This window comes from Mirounga angustirostris, unplaced genomic scaffold (assembly GCF_029215605.1).
Source record: "Mirounga angustirostris isolate CCGP_5_RB_7025 unplaced genomic scaffold, mMirAng1.0.hap1 SCAF_10, whole genome shotgun sequence".
NCBI lineage: Eukaryota > Metazoa > Chordata > Mammalia > Carnivora > Phocidae > Mirounga > Mirounga angustirostris.
The window spans coordinates 20,805,208-20,818,483 of record NW_026991718.1 but is presented as its reverse complement, the minus strand read 5'-3'; the positions used below and the strand labels follow the sequence as shown (position 1 = coordinate 20,818,483).

The 13,276-nt window shown below is 46.2% G+C and overlaps 1 protein-coding gene across 2 annotated transcripts in view; it reads right to left on the bottom strand.

Annotated features, from left to right (window-relative positions):
• DRC1 (dynein regulatory complex subunit 1) overlaps positions 1-13,276 on the bottom strand; it is a 43,339-nt gene that overhangs the window by 16,676 nt on the left and 13,387 nt on the right. For both annotated transcript variants that reach the window (XM_064571955.1, XM_045884235.3), the window contains exons 3-7: positions 9,973-10,085; positions 8,376-8,559; positions 7,644-7,781; positions 6,641-6,727; positions 5,856-5,978 (exon numbers count right to left, since the gene is read on the bottom strand). In XM_064571955.1, the coding sequence (XP_064428025.1) occupies positions 5,856-5,978; positions 6,641-6,727; positions 7,644-7,781; positions 8,376-8,559; positions 9,973-10,085 (645 nt within the window). The remainder of the gene's footprint in view (positions 1-5,855; positions 5,979-6,640; positions 6,728-7,643; positions 7,782-8,375; positions 8,560-9,972; positions 10,086-13,276) is intronic.

Here is a 13,276-nt window from a genome sequence, read left to right as displayed (position 1 = left end):
ACACCATACAAGTTCATATTGCCACAGAGGTGTCCCCACTCATGTCCCCAGAATGTCTAACTGAGACCTGGAAAATGAGTAGGAGTCGCTCAGGTGGACACCTCAGGGGACAGAGCTCCAGAGGGGCATGGGAATGAGGTGCTTTGGGGAAACCACGAGCAGTGTAGAGTGTGAGGTATGAGGCAGGAAATGGTCAGAAAAGAGGCTGGCAGAGCAGCAGGGCAGTAGAGAAAGATCACTCTGGGGGCGTCTGGGGGGTACAGTCGGTTAAGTGTCCGACTCCTGGGTTTCAGCTCAGGTCCTGATCTCGGGGTCCTGAAATCGAGCCCTACGTTGGGCTCCACACGGTCTGCTTGGGATTCTCTCTTCCTCTCCCTCTGCCCCTCCTGCTCATGCTCTTTCTCTCTCTCTAAAATAAATAAATAAATTGAAAGAAAGAAAAAAAAGTAAGACAGAAAGGAAGGAAGGAAGGAGGGAGGGAGGAAGGAGGGAGGGAGGAAGGAAGGAAGGAAGGAAAGAAAGAAAGAGCGAAAGAAAGAAAGAGAAAGAGAGAGAGAGAAAGAAAGAGCGAAAGAGAGAAAGAAAGAAAGTCACTCTGACAGTTAAAAAAAAATGTCAAGAGCAAGACAAGGCTAGAGGCAGGGCAAATAAAGGCAAGCTTGCTCTGGCCTTTCCTGAGTGGAAATGCAGGAACAGAGGATGTCATTAAGTGTGATCAGAGCTTGACAAGCAGGGACATGTGACATGTGGCACTCAATCAAGCCTCCTTCCCCCGTCTTCTTCCACGCTGCTACAGAGCCTTGCCAAGGAATCAACTTAGGAAGTGAGTCCAGACAGCGTCCCCTCCCAGCTCTGGACCATCCTCAAGGAGGGTAACTGGCCAGGAAGTGATGCAGAGGAGAACAAAGGCGCTGGCATGGATAACTGAGAGAATTAGTCAAGAGTACCCTGTTTATCCCAGAGAGTTCTAAATCTCCATTATGAGCAGGTTATCTCACAATGATTTATGCCCCTGTACTCCAAAGGAAACTGGCCCTGGACATCGGGAAGACCACTGACCTAGGAGGTGGCTCAATACAAAGTCCAATAGAAAAGCTCCTTGCTGGATGGAGATAACCTAGGAAGGTATGAACACTCTCCGGAGTTGCTCTGATTTGGAAGGACAGTGAGTGGCTGAGACCCCAAGTGCCTGGTGTTTGCTCTGATGACGTCCAGGGACCTCCTTTTTCTCGTAGCCTTGCAATAAGCCCCTATCACTAAGACAGCATTTCCCAAACTTATTTGGCCATAGAACAGTTTTTACATTTATAAGGAAGTGAGACCATGTGAGTTACAAATGCAAGCTGTAGGCCTTTAGTGTTCGTGTAAATTTCATCCCTGAAGGCACATTATTAGATAATACTAACTATGGAAACCGACTCTCTCTTTATCCTACATAATACATCTTGAAAGGAAAAAACAAAATCACTGACTCACTTTTTTTGTTAGTTTTGTGCAACCACCACTCATACCTCACCTAGCTGAACACAGTTCACAAAACTCTGAACTGAAGTAATTAGGCCGTGTCTTTTTCTTTGTGACCTGAAAGAACTCACATCTGAGCTGATTTTATAGGCAAAACAACAAACAAAGAAACTCTGTCACCTGCCGGTTCTAATTTGCATTTCTTTGCTTGCGCTTGTGGTTCATTATTTATTAGCCGATTTGATTTTCTCTTGTGGAGCGCACCTGCTTGTGCTCTTTGCTAGAATATGTTCCTAGGAGACTGATGCAGGGAAGGACTAGCAATGCAACATGCACTGTGGGCTTTCCATCTCTAGGGGCTCACAGATCAGCCGCTCCGTCACCCCAGCTCTGGTCCAAGACCTCTGCCGCTTCCAGTCGCAATGCCCTTTGGGAGTTACTCTCAGTGCTGTCAATGAACTTGCAGAACTAATAGTCTTGTAGTCTCACCCAACAGAGTCTACAGCAGGTGGCTGCATGAATTATGTGACTCATTTGTTTTCAACACCTTCTGCTCGAGATAATTTGGGTACCGGTGACTCTTGCCAATTATTTCAGGGTTTAGTCTCAACATATAGCCGTTCTTGGTTGTCATACGTTGAAAATAGTTTTATATTTTAAAATTGTAACTGATTTTGTTAACTGTCTGCGCTTATTCTTCAATTACCGAAGATACTGTCGCGAAGCTGTACTTTATGTTCCCAAGACTAATGGTGAAACATCGTGTTTGGGTTTTGTGAATAATTTATGAAGATTATTCCTGCGTCAGTACAAGCCTCTCCATGGCCGCTTTCCATGCCACCTCTTGCCCCACAAGCTCCAGAAAACCAACTGCCATCGTCACCCCAAGTAGAATGGAAATTTCAAACAGCCATTCCCCTGGTCCCGTGGGCTGACCTCAGAGATCCTACCGGGCCTCTGCACCTCCACTCTCAGGAACTGTGCCTTATTTATCACGGCACTTTGCATAATGTAAGTTCACGGTATTTGTTAAATAAGTAACTTGTATTTGATTTTTGTGATTAATATTCTGGTATTAAAGGTAACGGTCCCTGAAGTTGAACTAAACCATTTTACAATTTTAAAAGCACAAGTAGGACCTAAAGGAAAAAGCATTTGTTTCCTGCATCAAGAACGAGGTGTTTCTGGTAGTGTTATTTTGGGGCGGTGGGCGGGTGTGGTAAAATCCTTCTCAAGTGCATAATGTTTACAGGCTTTTTCTTTTTTTTTTTGCTCATTAATACTGTCACCTTACTGTCAGTAAGCACTCGGAAAGTACACACTCTCTTTCTTACTTCTTGTACTTTACCCATCAAACCAAATCTATGTGTTTTGGATCCTTCGGATTTTTGCGATTTGCAAAAATTTTAGTTGTATATTTTAGAACTGATACAGTGCTATGAATTACTTAGGAAGAGCAAATTTGATGTTGAGCTGTGTGCTGTATCTTCTTGACAAAAATCGATGCTATTTGACTTTACTGTCTAGTGAAAGTACACCTAGGTGGCATTATGATCAAGTTCGATCTACTAAAATACCCCACATGTGGCAATATGGTAATCCCTGATTAGATTATCTGTTCCTAGTTAAAGGGTAATGTGGGACAGTATACTCCTGCTTTCCATGCTAACACGGGAAAGAACCACTGTGCACAGGACCTGCACACAATTCCCCGCGCTGAATCTCTCCGTCTGCCTGCCTCCCACATACCCACACTCCACAGGTCGTCCAACTGGACAGGGGAAGCCAGGAGACACGGGTGTCCCAGGCTCTCTGCCTCTCCCTCGTCTCCCTAGTCTTCCATCACCCCTCACCCCCAAAATCTCCCCACGTCCCAGAATTTTTTGACTTTGTTCAAGCATTTGAGGATTAGATTAAGAATGTGAGGTTCTACTCCTACAACTCAATAGCAAATAATAATAATAATAATAATAATAAACTACCTGATTAGAAGACATACAAATGGCCAATAGGTTTGTGAAAGGTGCTCAATGTCACTTCTTATCAGGGAAATGCAAATCAAAGCTACAATGAGATATCACTTCACACCTCTTAGGGTAGCCCTTGTCAAAAAACCAATGACGACAAGTGCTGGCAAGGATATGGAACAGGAAAGCTCGTGCACCGTTGGTGGGAATGCGAACTAGTGCAGCCACCCTGGAAACAATATGGAGGTTCCTCAAAAGATAAAAAATAGAGCTACCATTTGATCCAATAATCCCACTTCTGGATATAGATCCAAAGACATTGAGATCTGGATCTTGAAGAGATGTCTGCACACCCCTGTACATTGTGGCATATTCACAACAGTCAAGAGATAGAAACAAGCTAAATGTCCATCAGTGGACTAATGGGGAAAGAAAATGTGGAAAACATATCATGCAATCTTCCTCAGCCTTAAAAAAGGACAATCTAGGGACGCCTGGGTGGCTCAGTCGGTTAAGTTTCTGCCTTTGGCTCAGGTCATGATCCCCGTGTCCTGGGATCAAGTCCCACATCGGGCTCCTTGCTCAGTGGGGAGTCTGCTTCTCCCTCTGCCGGCAGCTCCCCCTGCTTGTGCTCTTCTCTCTCTCTCTCTCTTTCTCTGACAAAAAATAAATAAAAAATCTTAAAAAAAAGGACAATCTACCATTTGCAACAACATGGATGGACAGGGAGGACATTATACTAATAAGTGAAATAAGCCAGACACAGAAAGACAAATGCTGCATGGTCTCACTTGTATGCGGGATCTAAAACAGTCAAACTGGGGGAGGGGCAGGGGGGAGGAGTTGGTCAGAGGGCACAAAGTTTCAGTTATGTGGGATGAATAAGTTCTGGGGATCTAACGGTACAACAGAAGGTCAATGAGTAACACTGCTGTTATTGTATATTTAAAATTGTATCAAGAGAGTGGATCTTGTGTTACGTGCTCTTAACACAAAAGGAAAAACAAAACAACAAATAAAGGAACATGAGTTTCCATTATTTCACTGTTGGAGGTCAGCAGTGGCACTGTGGTTTTGTCCCATAAATTATTATAAAACCAAGATGCCTAAAGAGAGCTTAACAATAGCCATCTTCATTAAAAGTGCCATGTATGCAGCCCACATACACAATGCTGCTCTCAGACTTCCACTGTTCCTTGTCAGTGACTCTTATTTCCATGACATTAATATGAGAAAGGCCCAGGAAAATTCTCAAGACTGGTAAGAATATTTGTAGTCTGGAGGGGCTTTGATTCAACCTTGTTACATAAAGCCACAAGAGTAGTAGGTCCTGAAATTCTACCACAGGCTATGTGGAAAAGCTTTAGTCTAACAAGTTTTTCTAGACAGAAACGGAAGGGAATAGACTGTGCTGGAATATTAAGAGGTAATCACATCACACCTAAATATAATTAGAGATGAGCTTTTTTTAACTAACTTCGAAGCACAGAATCCTAGGCTTGGAAAGAGCTTCACAAACCAGAAAATCTAACCTCCTTCCACTGCAAGAATCCTTCCTCAGCATTGAAGACAGACACAGTCATGCAGCCTTTAAATACTTTATGAGATAAAAGACCCCTTGTTTTGTGGGATGACCCTTTTCTATATTGGATAGTTCTAACTATTAGAAAGTTTTTTCTGGGGTGCCTGGGTGGCGCAGTCAGTTAAGAGTCCGACTCTTGGTCTCAGCTCAGGCTGTGATCTCAGGGTTGTGAGATCCAGCCCCACGTCAGGCTCCATGTTCAGCACGGAGTCCACTTGGGATTCTCTCCCTCTCTCTCTGCCCCACCAGAGCGTGTGCGCTCTCTCTCTCAAATAAATCTTTTAAAAAAAGGAAGAAAGGAACGGAGGGAGGGAGGGAGGGAGGAAGGAAGGAAGGGAGGGAGGAAGGAAGGAAGGAAGGAAGGAAGGAAGGAAGGGAGGAAGGAAGGAAGGAAGGGAGGAAGGGAGGAAGGGAGGAAGATCTTTCTGATGGCAAGTCGGATCTGCCTTACTGCGATGTCCAACCATCAGCCAGGGGCTGTTTAGAGTATTAGGAACATTATAGGCTATCGAGCCAGACAGAGCTGGGCTTGAATCCAGGGCCTACCATTTGCCAGGTAAGTAGCCTATTTCCTGACATATAAAATGTGGTCAGTGATTCCTCCCTTCTGTGTTAGTATGAGGACTAGAGACACTGTGCCTTAAGTGCCTAGTTACTCACTAGACGGTGGCTGTTCTGCTTTGGTCCTGATACACAGATATGATCATTTGAAAGAAAGTAGATAATGAGTACATATCTGTTGAATGGACCAACTCTAGAACATTCTGGGCAGTCACCAAGGATACAACACGCACGGGTACTCTGTCTGCTCTGCCACCCAGACGCCGAGGAACGAGTCAGACCTGCACATCCTGCTCCAGTTTGATCTTGATCATGTTGTACTCTTCCCAGTCCCACATCCTCTGCCTGTTCAGCTGCTTCTCATAGTCCTCTGCTTTCTTGATGCGGTTCATAAGATACTCCAGCTGAAGGCACGGGAAGACAAGAGGAAAGTCAGCCCTATCCCTGTCCTGCCTCAATCCTTCCAGTGGCCTGACAAGCATGACACATTGAAGGGTCTCCAAGTGTCATGAGTCTGGAGGGAGTCAGTCGGCCCTCAGAAGCTCCTGAGCCCCAAGGCTTTGTACTGTTTACCTTACTCTGGAGCCTCCTAACTTGAGAAACTCCAAGAGGATTGTTCCATTAAGAAATTAGCCGTGGGCCCTGTGGTCAGACATTTGTATTTCCCAAAAAAAAAAAAAAAAAAAATCCACTGGATCTTGGTCAAGCTGTTTCTTTGTTCTTTATGTCTCTGAGTAAAGTGATAACCCCCACACCCTTTAAAACATCTTCCTGGGTCACACATATCCGTGGCTGGGGTAGAAGCCTGGGGACAAAGGAGAGAGTGACAGGAGCACGGGAACCCCAGCGAGCTGCAAAGGAAGGTGGTATTCGCAGCCACCAGAAACAAATGTCACCACCAGAGGCAGCCGCCACCTGCGGGGCCACACGGACCAACCATGAAGTGCAGTGCTAAGTGTCTGCCGTGGCAATCCTCCCCAGATACAGACTCAGCAGCTATTGCCCTAGACTCCACGCATCACCCTTGACATAGCCTCTACCCCTCCCCCGCCCACCGCCCCTTTACCTCTTTGGCATTGTGAGCCTGCAGGGCCCGCTCCCATGTCTTCTTATTCCTGGTCAGCAGTTCCTGCCGTTCTATCTCAAATGCTTTCTACGACCAAGAAGGAAGAGGGCTCTTGTGTCTGTTTTGATTGGGCAGGTTCCACAGTACGGAAGAACTCGTAAGTATTTGCACAAGGTGCCATGTACCAACGAGATAGCCCACGTCACATCCAAATGCAAACGGTTGCATGGAAAGGAGTGTTATGAAGTCTGGGCTTCCCATAAATTTCTAGAAGAAATGTGCCAACGGCCCTGTGGCTCAGCCAGTATCAGAGGAGGGAGCTGGAGGAAGGCCAGTGAGTGCCCCTGAGGGCAGTTACAGGGCAAGCCCTGGCATATGCTTCAATCTCACCCAGGGCTACTGCACTGCTATGCTTGGGGTTCCCACGAAACAAAGGAGCGTGTTGCTCACAAGGGGTAGGCCAAGGAATGCAGAACAGAGTCTAAAATAATCCAGAGAGGTCCCCACCCTCTTGGCTCTCTTCCATTTTGGAAAGGTCTCAATCTCAATCCTTAATATTCCATTCAAATTCAAAGTATTGATTCCAGAACCTGTTTTCCCATGCCCCCACCCCCCGGCTGCCATAAATACAACAAATAAACCGCTCACAAATACCCGCCTCCTCCACTCTTCTTATCCTCACATGGTTTTATTTTCTTGCAAAGCACTGATTACCAGCTGTCCAACTATATATTTAGTAGTTTATCTGTTTATTGTCTAGCTGTCTCCTGCTAGAATACAGACTCCGTCGAGGACTTTGTTCATAGCTGTATCCCCGGCCCCTGGTACAGTGGCTGGCACATAGTAGGCCCTTGACGAGTACTTGTTGGGTGAGTCAATGAATGGGTAAACAAATGAAGGGGCCGAACCCAGAGGACGAGATACCTGGCACAGTTGGGACAGACCTGGCCCTCCTCCCAGGGGCTGCCCACGGGCAGAAGGCAGCCCTCTCACACCCTGTTACCTCAATGTAATTCAGCTCCTGACGGAAGGTTTTCATGACATGCTTCACTTGTTCTTCCATTCGCTCCAGAAGTAGGCAGATGTCATCCGACTGTTTCTTCAAATCCTTCACATACTGGTCATCTTTTATTTTCAACTCCTAGAGAAGAGCGTGTCAAAGGCTGGCCACCAATGAAGACAGAAGTAAGAAGTGCCAAGCACACTCCACTTGGACCTCTCTCTCCAGTATCTGTGAACACTAAGAATTGCAACTATACAAAGCAAAATTAACTTCAGAAGAATCTGAGGACGCCTGGGAGAAGGCACAGGGAGACGGAGTGGAGTGGCCTCAGCTCGGGGCAAACCCGGAAGGAGCAGCAGGGGATCAAACCCTCCATGACTACTTGCTGCAAATCTCCCCATAAGCTCCCAGACAGCTTAGGGTGCCCCAGCTGAGCAATGAAGATCCAGGATCCAACATGGGAATCTATATACTACAGACTAAGTTCCATTCCTTAATTGAAAACGTAAAATCTGACACAGCATTTGCTACCAACATACATCTTTCTAAGGTCACCAATAGTTCTAAAATTACTACAAAGCTTTTCCTTCCGGCTGAATTTATTGCTTGAGTTGTGCAATAATCCGAGTAGTGAAGTGAGGCCTCCACATTTTTCCATTCAGGTAGAGCAAACAAGCCAGTCAAATCTCCCAGCCTGAGCCCACCTGGCAGGGTCGGGGCCGGGAGTCTTGCCTGCTGTAACTCGCTGATAAGCTTGTTCTTGTCCTCTATCAGCCCGGCGCAGTGCACCTGCTGGGTGTTGAGCATGTCCCACAGGTCCTGAGGAATTCTCTTCTGTTTGCCCACCTCCCACTTTGCGGTGATTTCATCAAATTTGTCTTGGCTTGTCTTGACTTCATTCTCCAGCTTTTCAAGTCTGTGAATACAAACAGGCCGGCCATGCCAGCCCAGCTCTGGAAGCCACCTCCTCCTGGAGGCAGGCAGGTTCTCGAGAGTCTGACATACCAGGCCCGGGTCCTAGGCACTGCCTCCACATACCCCCGCTCAAACCAAACCAGGCTCTGAGAAATCTTTTAGCTTAAGGACTGACTGGCAGTAAGGAGACCAAATAAACGAAGTGACACATAACAAAGCAGATCAACCTTAAAGCTATACCTACCTATACACGCACATGCATGTGGATCAAGAGTTAATTTGTCACATACTTCTGTAACAAACTCTATGACTCCAGTGACCAAGGCCTGACTTTGCCAGTACCTGACTCTCAACTTGAGACAAGTCCCTTACCCTCTGCAAGCTGCATTCTTCTCCTCTGTTAGAGGGAGAGGATGAAAGCACCTACTTTCATGCGGCTACTGTCGAAGTTAAGTGAGATAATGCTCAGCACAGCAGTCCCTTAACAAAGGGTATACTTATTATTATTTTTGGTTATCAACACGACTTCAGGTGTGTGGCTGTTCCTCTCCTAAATTATCAATAAATGACCAGGGGGACATACAAATAGGGAAACTCCACTATTAAGCAATGGAAAACCGGCATGGCCTTTCCAGAAATTCCAAAAAGAGACTCTGTGATGGAGTATACTGAGGAGGGGACCAGAATGAAGGGAGGCGTGAGGACGGGAGGCGAGCCCCCCCTCCCCCAGAACAGCCGCTAGGACACATGCCAAGACTCTCTCCCTACCTTAACAGACTGTCATTCTAGGAGGCTGCCCCCAGACTTGAGCGCCAACCCCTACAAGACAGAAGTAACAACTTAACCTCATGCTCCTCTCTCCTTCTCGCCTCCCTTCCGAGCTAGAGCAGAGTCCATGTTATAATTCACTTGACTTTTGTCCTCAAAAAATGAAAAATAACAACCAGGTCATCTTTCTAAAGTCCACATCTATCCTGTAACTCTGCCGCGTAAGACCTTCAGTTTTTCATCAGTGGTTACAGGACAAAGCCTAACTCCTTGGCGTGGCAGGGAAATCAGCCAATTCAGGGCCGGGTATAGCCCAAGGCAGGCAGTGGGAAGTGGCAAGAATAAAGTCACCAGTTGCATACTGGTAAAGCTAGTAAAGGTGGGCTGAAGGAATTACTTATGCTAAACAACTAAAAACTGTTAACATCGTGCTATTGTGGAGAGAAGCTAAAATGGCCAAGTGGAGAAAGGGGGAAGAAGGGAGGAAAGCAAGCGGGAAGGAAGAGATTCATTCCTAAGGGGCAGTAAGAGGAATCTGCGAGACTGAGTTTGACAGAGCCACCTTCCAACAGTGGGGGGGGGGACTTGGGGACCCACAGAAGAGATGTCCTCATGTCCCCCAGGCTGCAGAGCAGGGGCTCCTCACCTCTGACGCTTGATCTCCTCTTCTTCCACTCTCCTGTGGATCTCTCTGATATCTGTAGCCACCTGGATATTTGTCACCAACTCAGTGCCACAGAGCAGCAGTTTAGCCAATTTCTGAAAACAAAGAAGAATTTATGAAGTTAGAGGGGCACCTGGGTGGCTCAGTCGGTGAAGGGTCTGCCTTTGGCTCAGGTCATGATCCCAGGGTCGTGGGATCGAGCCCCGCATCACTTCAGACTCCCTGCTCAGCGGGGGAGCCTGCTTCTCCCTCTCCCCGCCCCCCACTCGTGGTCTCTCTCGCTGCTCTCTCTTTCTCTCTCAAATAAATAAAATCTTTTTAAAAAAAGGAATTTATGAAGTTAGGAACATTTTGCTCAACTGTCTGTAGCTGTTCTATCCAACCAAGAGGGAATCAAAAGCAACCTTAAGACCCTAAGAGTAGTGGGGCGCCTGGGTGGCTCAGTTGGCTGGGCGTTTGCCTTCGGCTAGCATCATGATCTCCAGGTCCTGGGATCGGGCCCCACATCGGGCTCCCGGCTCACTGGGGAGCCTGCTTCTCCCTCTGCCTCTGCCTCTCCCCCTGCTTGTGCTCTGTCTGTCTCTCTCTCATATGAATAAATAAAATCTTAAAAAAAAAAAAAAAAAGACCCTAAGAGTAGCATGTATTTGGCAATCCACTTCCATCAGGATGTTGGTGATGTGATACCAGAGCTTACAATTTAATAGCACATGTGATTCTGAAGGTACTTTGGCTTATTCTCATTAGACTAGGGATCAGCCGACTAGCACACTGGCAGATACCCTAGGTACATCTCAGCACTTGCCCCCGTAGACCCTCCAAGTGGTTGACACCCCCAGGGGCTTTCCTGAGAATTCAGTGGGAGAGGTGAGGCAGAGATAATGGCAATCATCCTCCAACATCCATTCCCTCCTCCTCTCCGAGTAACAGGACCCCCATTTTTAGCTGGACATTTGACCTACCAACATGGATACACTTCCCAACCTCCTCTGCGGCTAGAATACAGTCTGATCAATAGAACCTGAGCAGAAGTGATGTGTGCCGCTTCTGAATCGTGTGTTGAAGGAAAAACGTGTGTCCTCTGCTGCCCCATCCCCCCTCCTCCCAGGCCGGCGTGTGGTCCTCCAGTACGACTTGGGGAGCACATGAAAGCCACTAAGGAAAGGCAGAAGGAGATGAGGTCCCTGACATCGAGGAGCCGCCGTATCAGCCCTGGACAGTGTACTTAGGCTCTGAACTACTAAGTCAGCCAGAGGGCTAAGCTTCTATGTTGTTTAAGTTACTGTTACGTGGGGTCTCCTGTTCCAGACTCTCTGGCTGCACCGCTGTCTCCCTTACTGGCTCAGCAATTTTGTTATCGGCACCCCCCTTCTAAATCCCTCTTTGGGGGCGCCTGGGTGGCTTAGTCAGTTAGCCGGCTGCCTTCAGCTCAGGTCATGATCTCGGGGTCCTGGGATCGAGCCCGGCGTTGGGCTCCCTGCTCAGCGGGAAGTTTGCTTCTCCCTCTCCCGCTGCCCCTCTCCCACCCCCACTCGTGCTCCCACTCTTGCTCTCTCTCTCTAATAAATAAAATCTTTAGTAAATAAGTAAGTAAGTAAATAAATAAATAAATAAATAAATCCCTCTTTGAATTCCACATCAGTGTCTTCCCTCCTGACCTTTGCCCGATGACAGGATTTCAACACAAAGTTCAGGTATCCTTAGGCTATGCCTAAGTTTTTCTAGGTCTGGAACTTACAAATTCTCCAGCTCTCAGATAGTTTCTGAACAGAGAACCTATAAACATCTCCATACAAAGGAGTCACTGAAACGATCAGAGATTCTATCTCATCTCACCCTTCTAAGGACATTTAGAAATGCAGTTTTAATGAATACAGAACCGGAGCCTTAACCCAGATATCCAGAGGTACTCCAGACTTTTTTTTAAATGGCTACAGTTTTAGCACTTGTACCAAATGGTTTTACGTGCCTAAGGAAGTAAAGCCTTTCCTGTGGTTTTTGAACAATTTTCTATTTTCTGCTCAGACAATGCGAACATCAGAAATTTCTGAATCAAGTATTTCAGACTCAAAGTAAAATGGAAAATGTGGGGTGCCTGGGTGGCTCAGTCGGTTAAGCATCTGCCTTCGGCTCGGGTCATGATCCCAGGGTCCTAGGATCGAGCCCCACATCGGGCTCCTTGCTCAGCGTGGAGCCTGCTTCTCCCTCAGCTTGTGCTCTCTCTCTCTCTGTCAAACAAATAAATAAAGTCTAAAAAAAAAAAAAGTAAAACGGAAAATGTTAGTCATCAACAGACGAACAGACACAGGAAAAGATAAAACTGTCATTTTCCGCTGATACGATTATATATGTAAAAAAATAAACACACAAACAAAAGAAACCACAGGACAGCTATTAGAATTAACAAGTGAATTTGACAAAGTTGCTGAATATCAGGTCACTATGCAAAAACCAATTGTGCTTTTATATATCAGCAATAAACACTTAGAGCCTCAACACAAAGTGTAAAACACCGTTGAGCAAATTAAAGAATACCTAAATAAATGGAGGGATATTTTATACTCACGGATTGTATATCTCATTGTTGGTAAGATATTAATTCTTTCCTAAATCCAACCTCAGTTAAAGTCCCCAGCAGGGGACAACTTGGTGGCTCGTGGGTTAAGTAGCTGACTCCTGATTTCTGCTCAGGTCATGATCTCAGGGTCCTAGGATTGAGCCCCACGTCAGGCTCCATGCTCAGCGGGCGTCTGCTTGAGGACTCTCTCTCTCTCCCCCTCCCCTTAACCCCAATCTCCCCACCCCCCCCACCCCCACTCTCTCTCTAAAATATATAGATAAAACTTTTAAAAATCCCAGCAGGTTTTTTGGTAGAAACTGACAAGCTGATTGTAAAATTTATATGGAAATGCAAAAGGTCAAGGATAGCCAAGGCAATCTTGAAGAACCATAGAATTGGAGGACTCACTCCACCAGATGTCAAGACCTGTCATAACGCTACAGTAGTTAAAATATTGTGGAATTGGTGTAAAGTCAGACAAGTAGACCACTAGAACAGAATAGAGAATCTAGAAACAAATCCAATGGGTGATCACCTGATTCACAACAAAGGTGTATTGCAGTGCAGTGGGGGAAAGGATGATCTTTTCAATAAATGGTGCTGGGTCAATTAAAAATCCATATACAGAACAGTGAACCTTGAGCCTTACCTTTACACCACCCACAAAAATCAATTCGAGATAGATTACAGACCAAAATGTAAATGATAGAACAATAAAGCTTCTAA